Source organism: Ipomoea nil, unplaced genomic scaffold (assembly GCF_001879475.1).
Source record: "Ipomoea nil cultivar Tokyo-kokei standard unplaced genomic scaffold, Asagao_1.1 scaffold3377, whole genome shotgun sequence".
In the NCBI taxonomy this organism is placed as follows: domain Eukaryota; kingdom Viridiplantae; phylum Streptophyta; class Magnoliopsida; order Solanales; family Convolvulaceae; genus Ipomoea; species Ipomoea nil.
Window position 1 is genome coordinate 953,605 of NW_017619805.1, and position 13,328 is coordinate 966,932.

At 38.5% G+C, this 13,328-nt stretch overlaps 1 protein-coding gene across 1 annotated transcript; it reads right to left on the minus strand.

The window, feature by feature from the left end:
• Positions 1 to 8,713: 8,713 nt before the first annotated feature.
• On the minus strand, positions 8,714 to 11,122 carry LOC109170890. The gene is made up of 4 exons (XM_019320028.1): positions 10,039 to 11,122; positions 9,471 to 9,783; positions 8,862 to 9,150; positions 8,714 to 8,734 (listed from the first exon to the last, which is right to left on the minus strand). The coding sequence occupies exons 1-4, from the start codon at positions 11,120 to 11,122 to the stop codon at positions 8,714 to 8,716; spliced, it is 1,707 nt and encodes a 568-aa protein (XP_019175573.1).
• Positions 11,123 to 13,328: the final 2,206 nt, after the last annotated feature.

Genomic DNA, 13,328 nt, shown 5'->3' on the forward strand with positions numbered 1-13,328 from the left:
GCCCAAATCATCATCTACATCCCTTCTTGCTGCCCTTCTTCTCCCTCTTTCTCTCCTTCCCATTTCTATCTCACTATCCTCAATCTCCTCACTATCATAGCCCGTAGAAGACTCAACTCCCTCTCTCACATTCCCTTGGGCTCTCAAATTATTTCTCCTCAGTTCTCCCTCATTCCCTTGTGCCCTTTGATCATTTCCTCCCTCATTTCTATTTTGTTCCCTCTCCAATTCTAACCTCTCCAAACGGTCAGCCAGCCCACTCATTAAATTACCAAGCCTAGTAAACTCCCCTTTCATAGCATCCACCATAAACTTGGTATTTGGACTCATGCTTGACTCATTATTAGATTGGCCAGACCCCGACATATTGAGCTGCAATAGAAACAAAAGTGCAACAACAAGATAAAAGATTAAGTTGGACCTCACTTCTCTCCCTCACACTCACTCTTTTTAGGGGTGATCACTCAAATTTTACCACTCGTGTATGAACACTCTATTATGCTCACAAGTTCAAATCACACACAAGTTGAATTCAAGGACCTTTCTTGGAATTCTAAGAACAATTTCAACTCAAACAAGGAGATACCACACACAAAGACGTAAGATGACAAGAATAAGAAAGGATATGAATGAAAAATAGAGGATATACAAAGTATATTTATGTGTGGCAACAAAAAAAAATGAACAAAACTCAAAAGACAAAACTAGAAGATATCATACCCAGAAAACAAGATTCTGCCAGTGTATTTCTCAGAATTTTCTGTGTTTGTGTATGGATTCTTTCGGCAAAGTTTTTTTGTGGAAGGGAATATTGATGAGTTATCTATTACCACAAAAAAATTCAGATCAAATAAACAAGAGGAACTATTTTTTCAGATTTTTTTTTCTAGCAGCGCAAATAGGACAATCCTGGCAGATTTAGAATATAGGATGGTTTGATGTGACTTTCAGTGTCTATCAACATATATGGATCTTTTTGAATGAGTTTAGACACCTAAAATGCATATAGGGGAAGCAATATATACAGAAAAATTGACAACAAACCATGAAAAGAAAGCTTTTCATGCAAACTTGCATTCAATTCACAGATTTTGACAGGGAACAAATTGACACAAGAAACTAAAGAGAACAAGTATTTCGTGACCTGATTTTGATGAGAATGGCAACCAAGGCTCTGATACCAAGATGATGTGGATTCCACCGGCTTGATATTGGATTTAAAGGCCTAGAACTCCACAGCTCAAGTCACGATCCGTTTTCCCAATTTCTGTGTACTGATTTTGAAGTGTAGGGGTTGTTTTTGTGGATTGTGGTTGATGTGGGGTATGGGAAATGGGTGAGGACGTGTATGGATGAATAGGGAAGCCGCCACACCGGGTTGAAGGGTGATAAGGCCAATTGGGACGCCACAAGGAGGGTAATATCCTTGATAAGTCAGAAATTCTTCATAGAATGCTAGAAAGGAAATGGAAGTGCAAAGCACATATCCAAATGAATTCAACTTCAATAATCTACCCAAAAATGAGTTCTTTAGCCCTTTAAAAAGGTCTATACACGTTCAAAGAAGGTGCATTTACTCCTTAGCTTGTAACATAAAAATACTTAAATTCAGAAATTACTACTATTGAATTTTGAAGTAAATGACACTTAATTCTTCCATGTGACTTGAGTTTAGCTCCTTTTGTCTTCTCCTAAGCTTAAGCCACGAAATTGGACCACTCTTAAAGGATTTCCCCACTTATTTTATGCCCAACTTATTGTTTCAATTCAGCACAACTAGCTTGGCACATTTCTTCAATAATTTGGTCTTCAAATTCTAGTTGGGCCTTGATTCTTTGTTGGTATTTAAATGGCAGCTTCTAAGGCCTCCAAATGCAAGGTTAAGATATTGACCCACTTGGTATCTTCCATGTTAAGTCCATCAAGTATCTTCGTGCCATCTTCTTGCCAAAGTGTATGGATCAGTCCATTCATGGCCTCTTGCAAGTTTTTGGCTCTTGAACGAGTAATTGGACCTTCTCTTATTTGAAGTGGGTCTCCAAGCCTTTGGTTGTCCACAACAGGTAATGATATGATTCTAATCCAAGATTCAAATAAAATGGAGTATTGTCCCAAGATTACTCTCAATGCAAAGATAGAGATGGATCAAAATACCTTAAACCTCACGAGAAACCATTTGTCTCGAATCCTCAAAGACTTGGAAGAATCCCATGTAGCTTCAAGTACCACGATGTTGCAATCTTCAATCAACTAGAGTCGGATCTAGTTTCCTTCGATTCAAGAACGAGTCCACGAACCTAAATCTAAGGTTGAAGAAAGTAAGATTGATTCGAGTCCACGAATCAATTTGCTAGTCGAGTCCACGACTAGCCACTAATTGAGTCCACAATTCGCCATAAGGTTTCTTACACAAGTGTAAAGAAAAACTTAAGAATTTAATTGAATTGAAGCCTGTCTAAAACTGATATGGATGTGCCCTATTTATAGGTATAGGGCAGCATTGTAATCTAAATACAATGGGAAAAAGAGTCCTAAACCTAATCTAGAAAACAAGTAAATAGAGTTTTATTTAGAAAATGATTTAAGGAATCCTTTCTAAATACAACTAGTGTTTTCTCTTTTATGCCAAACAATTTAAATTAATGATGACAAAAAATAATAGGGCTGATTTGGGCCTAATTTAATCACCAAAATCAGCACTTAAACAATTATAAAAAAGCCTTGAGTTATTCTTCATATTTTGCAAATGGGCTTGACTTGGATTTCCACCTTCTTTGAACATCACCAATGAAGAGTTGCCTTAATTGTTTGGACTTGGGCCTTGTGATTGGCCCAATTAGTACTCTTAATGGATCTTCATATGTTGGGCCGCATCATCCTCCCCTTATTGAAAATGATTCGACCTCGAATCTTGTAAGCATTGTCTTCGATCCATGATATCACTTGAAATTGGCCACTATAATATTTTCCTCTATCGAATGGACTTATTATTGGTCTTTGTTGTTTCTTCCACCAATGATGTTTTAAGGTCGTCGTTATGGGCCTTGTGGTGAGCCCACTATTTACCCTTTCTGGATTCCATGTGTACTGGTTCCTATTATTCTCCCATTCTTGAAAAGGATTCGTCCTCGAATCCAAATCTTCAGTGAAAGACAAAGTAGCAAGCTCACTTTCTGTTTTATCACGCTCATGGAACTTTTTCTTGGGATGCTTGACATGAGTCGCTCTAATCATCATCCTACAATCAACAAGTAAGGCAATTAAGTCTAATGACACATCAGGGAATTTAAACATTCTGGATGGTAATAATTCAACAAAATGAGACATTAAATTTATGCATCTTGTTTGAATTGTCAATAAGCACAAAATCGTTCCTCCTAGAGCTTAAGGTAAAATCAAACAGAAAGTTCATGGAAATATCAAGTAATGATTTAAATGTATTATGGTGGTAAGTAGCACAATTCTGAACATAAGATTCTACATCTTTTTTCTTCTTTGGCCAATGAAAATATTCATGCAAAACATCATTACTCTTTAGAAAATCAAAATGTCCCTTATGTGAATCAACAATTAAATCATTGCCCAAAACAAAGCAAAAAGTGTCAATCGCATTGACTTTGAACCAAAACTCCTTGAGCAAGTAGTATTTGCCATAAGAAGTTTTCAAATGTGCCTTATAACTTTCCAGTGATTCCTTATCTCTATCAAATAAAGTTTTAGTAAAATCAAAGTTAAGGAATCTCGGATGTATGGATGCAAACAAATTTCTAACACATCTACCAAGTAGATCATTAATAGAAACATGACAAACAAATCTAGAGAATTTTAATGCATGCTTTTGAAATAAAAGTGAGTAAATAGTTACTCCCCTTCTTTTCTCTTGCTTAATATCCTTTGTAGTGACCAAGAGAGGTTGCACTTTGACACCTTGGGCTGGTCCTTTCCACTGTATCACTGATTGTGGTCCCTTTGTTTGGCTACAAACTGAGTTAGAGGATTGGAGTGGTGATTGCAATTCCAAACATGGAGGTTCCACTTTTCTCTCTTTGATCTCTTCCTTCTTTGAGGCTAGTTTGAGAGCTTGCATCAATGTCAATTGAATTTCTTCTACTTGTTTAGGATACAAACGAGGCAAGACATATGTAACTCCATTCATATGAAACACACAAGTGTTCCTCATTCCATCATAACTTATTTTTCTGTCAAATTGCCATGGTCTACCTAACAAGATATGAGCAGCCTGCATTGGGATATTATCACACAAGATTTCATCAGAGTAACTGTTAATAGATAAAGGAATAAGATCCTGTTTGGTTACTCTAGCTTCTCCTGCATCAGTTAACCATTGCAAACAATAAGCATTTGGATGATTAAGCAAAGGTAACTGGAGAAATTTACCCATAACTGCACTAGCCATATTTGTGCAACTTCTAGAATCTATTACCATAGCACAAGCATTCTCTCTAATTGACCCTTTAGTACAAAATATATTTTCTCTTTGAGACTCATCTTCTTTTAAAGGGTGAACATTCAAAACCTCCTTAACAACAACAGTATGACTAGACTCACTAGCAACATATTTAGAATCAGAATCTAAAGGTATGAATGGTTCTCCCTCAACATGTTCATTGAGAGTTTCAAAATGGTCACATACCTCATCCTTAGACTTATATTCAAGACAAGATGCAAAATTTTCAGATTGTTTTGTTATCTTAACTACCCTATTGTTATGGCAATCACGAGCTATGTGGCCTCTCCCATTACATCTATAACAAATCAATTCTCTATCATGTTGAGGCGTCACTGCCTCACTTACCTTTTCCTTACCGTTGTCTCGTGAATCATCTCTTGGAGGAGGATTTTCATCACGCCTTTGAAGGGTGGAACAAGTGTTGTTCCATCTTGATGCAATATTGTTGGACTTGTGCATTTTCATCTCTTTAATTTTTGCCTCAGATTCACGTGCAGCATACAAGGCATCATAAAGGGTGTCATATCTCTGAATACTCATTCCATATCGAATTTCTAAGTTCAATCCATGTACAAAACGAGCAACAGTTTTTGTCTCTTCTTCATTTATGTTTCCCTGTTTAAGCAAAATATTTATAGTTTGGTGGTATTCATCAACTGACTTTGTTCCCTGCACCGTTCCCTGCAATTTTGTTTCAAGATCATACAAAAAAAATTTAGGACGAAAGGTTAGGCGCATATCTTCCCTCACGTGAACCCAAGATTCATAAGGAATAAAATTAGCAACTCTCTCTCCATTTCTTTTTCGCCACCAAGATAATGCATAACCCTTAAAAGATGTAGCAACTAGCCTAATTTTTGTAAAATCAGAATAGTGCTTTAAATGGAAAAGAGTTTCAACAGCATTCTCCCATTCTATGTATTCAGTAGGTCCTTTCTCACTGGCGAAGTTAGGAATTTCATGTTTAATGTTTCCTAACTCCGCATTACGCTGCTGGATCCTTTGACATATAGGATCCACTATTCCTGCCGGTGGCAGGTGTCGCTCATCATTGTGTGGTGGTTGCACTTGGTGTGAGCGTTGCTCCAAATTATTCATTCGTTTGAGTAACCTGTCTATCTTTTGTTCTAATGCCTGGGGAAGATTTGGAACTTGATCAGCCATCTGTATAGGAAAAAAAATATCTAAAAGAAAACAAGAAGATGTGTGAGTAATCACGTTAGTGAAACCAAAAAGTTGGCTCGCTCCCTCACTATTCTCAGCTCGCAGGTAAGAGGTGGATTATATAGCTCTGGGGGTGCACTACACACTCTTACAAACACACACTCCACTCGTGTATCACTCCAAGTGGCAGATACTATCACAAGCCTTTTTCCAAAAAGGAAAATTCTAGTCTGGAACTCAAGTTGATATGGATTCAACCTCAAAGTTGAAGAAAACGTACCTTGGAAAACTTCACAAGCCTTTGAGAGTAAGGTGTATTGCGAGGTAGGTAATAAAATTGAGAGCAAGAAGGAAAGAAAAAAGATAACTACAAGCAAAGAAACTAAGCAAGATTTGAAAGAAAAAGGGAAGCAAAGAAAGAAGTATGGCAGAAAGATACGCAGGACCAATATCAGTAAATAGACACAAATAGAATGTAATAGGGGTGCAAGTGTACCACAACCAAATAAGAATATATCAAGAACTCCTTCCAACCTTATACTTTTCCGCTTCCTTATCCCTCCGAATTTCTCCTACCAACCAGATTCTTTTCCCAACCTTATTCTTCTTCTTTATTGCTTTCTATTTTTTGCTTTTTTTTTTTCAAATTTCTTGATTTTTTTTTTATTTTTTTGATAAGTAACCTCCAAATAACTACTGTAAATATCAACAAAAATTTCGGACCAAGAGGATCCACTGATGTGATCCTCGGGCTGGAGACGAAGTTTGGAAACCTTGCGTTCTCGTTTGGTCCTCGGGCTTTTTCACGTCTCTAGTAGAACGGAGCTGACATTGTCTCGGTTGGTTTGTGATGTGGTTCTGTTAGACGGATTTGGTTTGTGTTGCAGGAAGGGTTATGGTGTTTTCTAAGATTGGGATTCTCCCACACCTGGTTTGAAGGTGATACGAAGAAAGAGACGCCACAAGGAAGAAAACAGTCCTTGATAAGTCGGGAAGTCTTGAAGAACTCAAGAACAAGGCAATGCACAAGTAGTGCTCTTGTTTGCTATTTCTCAAAATTTGATGTGTGTCCTTTACAAAGAGATTAGGAGTGTTATATATAGCTCCCTAGCATGCCTCTTGCCTAAAGACTAGGACATGGATAGTTTGAATTCAAACATAGCACTAAAGTCTAACTAAAAACAAATAACTAGACTACTTATTATAAAAGAAATAATATGCTACTCATTATTTGAATACTAATGGATAGTCCAATAAATTTATTTACTATCCATGTAATCAGCATAGCCTAATTCAATTAATTTCCCTCCAACTGGACCCCAATTAGATTAACCGGCCGCTCCTTGTCCTCATCAAATTGATCCATATCCCATTGAGCGCTAATCAACCCTCCAACGGCATCTTGTATTTGTTTAGCCTTTGCCCTTGTCATTGGACCATCTACTAGGACTCGTAATGGATCATCGTTGTCCTCAACATCTCCCCCCTCCTTTGAAGGATTCGTCCACGAATCTGCCTTGTCTGCATTAAACGGAGAAAGATCAGAAACATTGAAAGAAGTACTGACGCCATACTCACTTGGCAAGGCCAACTTGTAGGCGTTATCGTTAATCCGGGAGACTACTTGAAAAGGCCCATCTCCTCGTGGCATCAGCTTGCTCCGCCTTTGAACTGGAAACCGATTCTTCCTCAAATGCACCCAAACCCAATCTCCAGGGTTGAACACAACCTTCCGACGTCCTTTGTTGACTCGTCGAGCCACTTGTTCATTCCGTCTTGCTACATTTTGGCTCACTTTCGCATGGATGTCTTTCACCCATTTTGCCTTCCTTGCGGCATCCATGTTTTCAAAATCAGAAACAGAAAGAGGTGTTAAGTCTAATGGAGTAATAGGATTAAATCCATAAACGATCTCAAAAGGCGAAAATCCAGTAGCGCAATGGATATGCCTATTATATGCAAACTCAACATGTGGAATATGACTTTCCGAAGACTTAATATTTTTCTTCACAAAAACTCTAAGCAAAGTGACTAAAGTACGATTCACTACTTCAGTTTGCCCATCCGTTTGTGGATGACACGTAGTAGAAAAAAGTAGCTTAGTGCCCAATTTACCCCATAGAGTCTTCCAAAAATAACTTAAAAATTTTACATCCCTGTCGGACACAATAGACTTAGGCATTCCATGAAGCCTAACAATCTCCCTGAAAAACAAATTGGCGACATTACTAGCATCGTCAGTCTTATGGCATGGAATAAAATGCGCCATTTTTGAGAACCTGTCAACAACAACAAAAATGGAGTCATGTCCCCGAACAGTTCTCGGCAATCCCAACACAAAATCCATTGACAGATCTTCCCATGGATGAGAGGCTACAGGCAAAGGAGTATACAACCCATGAGGTTGTACCTTGGACTTAGCCTGTTTGCAGGTAACACAACTATCACAGACTCTATGCCCGTCACGTTTCATTTTGGGCCAATAAAAATGGTCCTTCAATATCTCGAGAGTTTTCAAGACCCCAAAATGACCCATGAGTCCACCACCATGAGCTTCTTTAAGAAGCAGCTGTCTCATGGAACACGAAGGAATACATAACCTGCCTTTCCTGAACAGAAAACCGTCATTCAAAGAGTACTCACCAAATTTTCCCTCTAAACATGCATTAAAACTTGCTCCAAAATCAATGTCAGAGTTATAAAGTTCTTTCAAATGCTCAAAGCCTAAAACCCTAGCATGTAGAGACATGAGTAAAGCACATCTCCTAGACAAAGCATCAGCAACAACATTATCCTTCCCATGTTTATATTTTATGGAATATGCAAAAGACTCAATAAATTCAACCCATTTCGCGTGTCGCTTATTAAGTTTACCCTGACCTCTTAGATACTTCAATGATTCATGGTCAGTATATATAACAAACTCTTTCGGACGCAAGTAATGCTCCCAATGCTCTAAAGCACGCACTAAAGCAAAGAACTCTTTGTCATAAGTAGGATAATTTAGGGAAGCCTCACTTAACTTCTCGCTAAAGTATGCTACGGGCTTACCCCCTTGCATTAGTACAGCCCCTATTCCTACTCCGGAAGCATCACAATCTATCTCAAAAACAGCATCAAAATTAGGCAAAGCAAGAATAGGTGCCTTACACAATCTTTCTTTTAACTCATTAAAGGCATTCTCTTGTTTTTCACCCCACTCAAAGCCAACGTTCTTTTTAATCACCTCAGTTAGCGGTGCAGCAATTGAGCTAAAATCTTTCACAAAACGGCGATAAAAGCTCGCTAATCCGTGAAAGCTTCTTACCTCGCTAACCGTTTTCGGTGTAGGCCATTGCTGGACAGCCTCAATTTTAGCACTATCAGCCTCAATCCCGTTGGCATTGACAATATAGCCAAGGAAATGTACCGACGAAGTGCAAAACTCACATTTTTTTAGATTAGCATACAGTTTATATTTCCTCAAAGAAGAAAACACTTCCCTAAGATGTCTAACATGCTCATTAAGACTCTTGCTATAAATATGTCATCAAAATAAACAACAACACTTTTCCCAATGAAATCTCGTAAAACTTCGTTCATGAGTCTCATAAAGGTACTAGGTGTGTTAGTCAGGCCGAACGGCATAACAAGCCATTCATATAGACCCTGTTTAGTCTTGAAGGCTGTTTTCCATTCGTCCCCTTCCTTAATTCTTATTTGATGATACCCAGAACGCAAATCAATCTTAGAAAAATAACAAGCACCAAATAATTCATCAAGCATGTCATCTAAACGGGGTATAGGGAAATGATATTTGACAGTTATTTTGTTAATTGTGCGACAATCAACTCACATTCGCCATGACCCATCTTTTTTGGGTACTAGCAAAACAGGAACGACACACGGGCTTAGGCTTTCCCGGATTTGCCCTTTGGCCAAGAGTTCATTAACTTGCTTTTGGATTTCCTTAGTCTCCTCCGGGTTACATCGGTAGGCAGGCCTATTCGGTAATGGCATTCCCGGCACCAAGTCAATTTGGTGTTCAATCCCCCTCAACGGTGGTAAACCGGCAGGAAGTTCCTCCGGACAAACATCTTTGAATTCCTGCATTAAAGAAGTCATTGCCTCGGGCAAATGACTAGGATTAGTAGTACCCTCGTTGGGTCCTTTATACAACAAAAGAAAAACTTGCCTCCCCGCTCTTATTGCTTTTTCAATATCTCTCTTTTTTCCAATGAAATTTTTCTTTGTTTTTTCTTTGTCCTCACTTTTATTTTTCTCTCTTTTCCTTCCACTCTCTTTTTCAACACTCTGTTCACTATTTTTTTCAATTCTTTTCTCATTTTTCTCTCTTTCCCTCATTTTCTGAAGGTCATCGTGAATTTGTCGCGGAGTCATTGGGGTTAAGGTGATCTTCTTGCCTCGGTGCTCGAACATGTACTTGTTATAATAACCATCATGGAACACCTTCATATCAAACTGCCACAACCTCCCTAGAAGAATGTGAGCAGCGTCCATGGGCACTATGTCACAAAGGATCTCATCTTCATAATGTCCCAACTTGATCAGAATCAAAACTTGTTGATTCACCTTGATATCCCCCGCCTTGTTTAACCACTGCAATGCATATGGTGTAGGATGGATTTGTGTGCTCAAGCCTAGCTTCTCCACCATTTTTGTACTAGCAACATTAGTACAGCTCCCGCCATCAATTATTAAACTACATACCTTCCCATGAACAAAACACCTTGAGTGAAAGATGTTTTCACGTTGACTTTCATCCCCGGTGGCTTGGATGTTGAGCATGCGCCTTACCATCAAGGCATCTCCCTCAACTGGTCCCTCCAAAACTTCTTCATTATCAGTTTCAAGTAGTTCCTCCTCAAGTGAATCAGATTCCTCTTCGGTCTCCTCCTTGGAATCACTTTGCTCGGAATCAGTAACAATCCTCCCTTTCTTGATTGTCATATTTACCTTGTTTGGACAAACCTTTGCAATATGGCCTCTTCCTTGACATTTGAAACACTTGATGTTACGTGGCCTAGAGTTTCCTTCGGCAAAGTCCTTACCTTTTTGGTCTCTAGAGTCCTTGGGTTTACCATTGCCATTCTTTGACTGGAATCTCTCCTTGGAACCCTCCTTACTCTTCCAAGAGGAAGAACTCATGTGGAACCAGTTTTTCTTTCTTTGTAAAGACTGCTCCACCTTCATGGCTATTTGTACTAGCTCATCATACTCCACATAATGTTGCCTATCAACTTCTTCTCGAATTTCTACATTCAAGCCTCTAAGGAACCGGGCCATGGACCTCTCGATCTTTTCATCTATGTTAAGCCTGATCATGAGCTCTTCCATCTCTTGATTGTAGTCAGCAACACTTCTAGCACCCTGTAAAAGATATTCAAGTCGCTGATACATTTCACGTTGGTACCAACTTGGTACAAATCGCCTCCTCATTAAAATTCTCAACTCCCTCCAAGACTCTATAGGATCCTCTCCATACATCCTTCTCTCAGCTATAATCTTATCCCACCAGCTAGAAGCATAGTCTGTAAACTCTAGGACTACCAGTCTTAACTTCTTCCTCTCTGAATACCTATGACATTCAAATGACCTCACCACCCTACTTTCCCAATCTAGATAAGCTTCCGGGTCATTTTTCCCTTGAAACTTAGGGATCATTGGCTGAACATCCCTCATGTCATCATCCACTTCTTCCACCGATTTCTACCCCTTCTGTTTCTTTCCCTTCTAAATTCTCTATTCTCATCTATTTCTTCACTCTCCTCTCCACTACTATTACTCATTTGTTCCCTCTCATTTTGTCTTCTATTTGTCTCCCTTTCTCTATTCTGTTCCCTAAATTGCACCCCATTTCTCCTCTATTTTCATCTTGTATCCTTTCCCCCCTCTGGTTTCTCTCCATCTCAACCATTCTACCATCCATCTCCTCAAACCTTCTATTTAACCTGTCAAATTCTCCCCTCATCGCGTCCACCATGAACCTAACATCTGGATTTTGGGTTTCCCTTCGCTCGCTAGTCTCCCCACCCTCCGCCATTAAAACAGCAAAGCTAAAATATGTATATATATAATATAAATAAGGCCCTTACTTCACTCCCTCACACACTCTCAGTTTTAGGGTGAGTCACTCTTCTTTTACCGCTCGTGTATTAAAATAAAACACTCTAATGGTCTCACAAAAACACACAAATAGCAAAGAACAAGACCCTTTTCTACGAGTTCTTGACGAACTTTTCAACAATCTAAGGAATACTTCTTCCACAAGGCGTGGGTGATAGGATAAAAGGTTATTGGGTGTTTGGCTTGAAAGAAAATTGGTACAATACTCAAACTAATAACAAATAAGTGAACAACCTTCTCAGCATACAGAATGGTATATTTTTTTTTTTGATTTTTTTTGATTTTTTTTCTTTCCTCTTTTGATTCTTTTCTTTTGTTTTTCTTTCCCTTTTTTTTGAATGAAAAAATAAAGGCTAAAATAGATTTAGCACAAATGAAACACACCAAAAAAGAAACAGTTTTGGCATAAAGTTACAGAATCTGGGTGTTAACTTCACAGAATTTCTGGGAACAATTGACAAATTGTTTAGGACTGAAATTTTCAGGTTTTCAAGTACTATGAGTATACTACTTTCACAAAAAAATTCAGAACAAAATACGATACATAAGTATTTTTTTGGAATTTTTCAATCTAACTGCGCAAATCTGGGAAATTTTCGGCAGTGAGTATTGATCAATCAATTGGGGCTGTATGACAAGGAATTAATTGATGAAATTTAATTTAGAGACAGTAGACTCATTAAGGATCACGAAAAAAAAATTATGCACTTTGCTTTTGGGACTAGTTTGGTAGCTAAAAAGATAACACAAAAGGAAGAAAACTGGCAGCAATTGAATAGAGGATAGACGGTAAGAAAATATATAAATTAGGTTGTGATTTGTAACCTCTAAGACGTGAATAAGCCAACCTGGCTCTGATACCAAAGATGATGTGATCCTCGGGCTGGAGACGAAGTTTGGAAACCTTGCGTTCTCGTTTGGTCCTCGGCTTTTTCACGTCTCTAGTAGAACGGAGCTGGCATTGTCTCGGTTGGTTTGTGATGTGGTTCTGTTAGACGGATTTGGGTTGTGTTGCAGGAAGGGTTATGGTGTTTTTCTAAGATTGGGATTCGCCCACACCTGGTTTGAAGGTGATACGAAGAAAGAGACGCCACAAGGAAGAAAACAGTCCTTGATAAGTCGGGAAGTCTTGAAGAACTCAAGAACAAGGCAAGGCACAAGTAGTGCTCTTGTTTGCTATTTCTCAAAATCTGATGTGTGTCCTTTACAAAGAGATTAGGAGTGTTATATATAGCTCCCTAGCATGCCTCTTGCCTAAAGACTAGGACATGGATGGTTTGAATTCAAACATAGAACTAAAGTCTAACAAAAAACAAATAACTAGACTACTTATTATAAAAGAAATAATATGCTACTCATTATTTGAATACTAATGGATAGTCCAATAAATTTATTTACTATCCTTGTAATCAGCATAGCCAAATTCAATTAATTTCCCTCCAACTGGACCCCAATTAGATTAACCGGCCGCTCCTTGTCCTCATCAAATTGATCCATATCCCATTGAGCGCTAATCAGCCCTCCAACGGCATCTTGTAATTGTTTAGCTTTTGCCCTTGTCATTGGA

Coding starts and splice junctions, on each gene's coding strand:
- LOC109170890 (XM_019320028.1), bottom strand. CDS start 11,122: ATGTATGGAGAGGATCCTATAGAGTCTTGGAGGGAGTTGAGAATTTTA. Junction 9,784..10,038: donor GTACATGTTCGAGCACCGAG/GCAAGAAGATCA, acceptor TGTTGTATAAAG/GACCCAACGAGGGTACTACT. Junction 8,735..8,861: donor TTGCTGCACCGCTAACTGAG/GTGATTAAAAAG, acceptor TTTTTGAGATAG/ATTGTGATGCTTCCGGAGTA.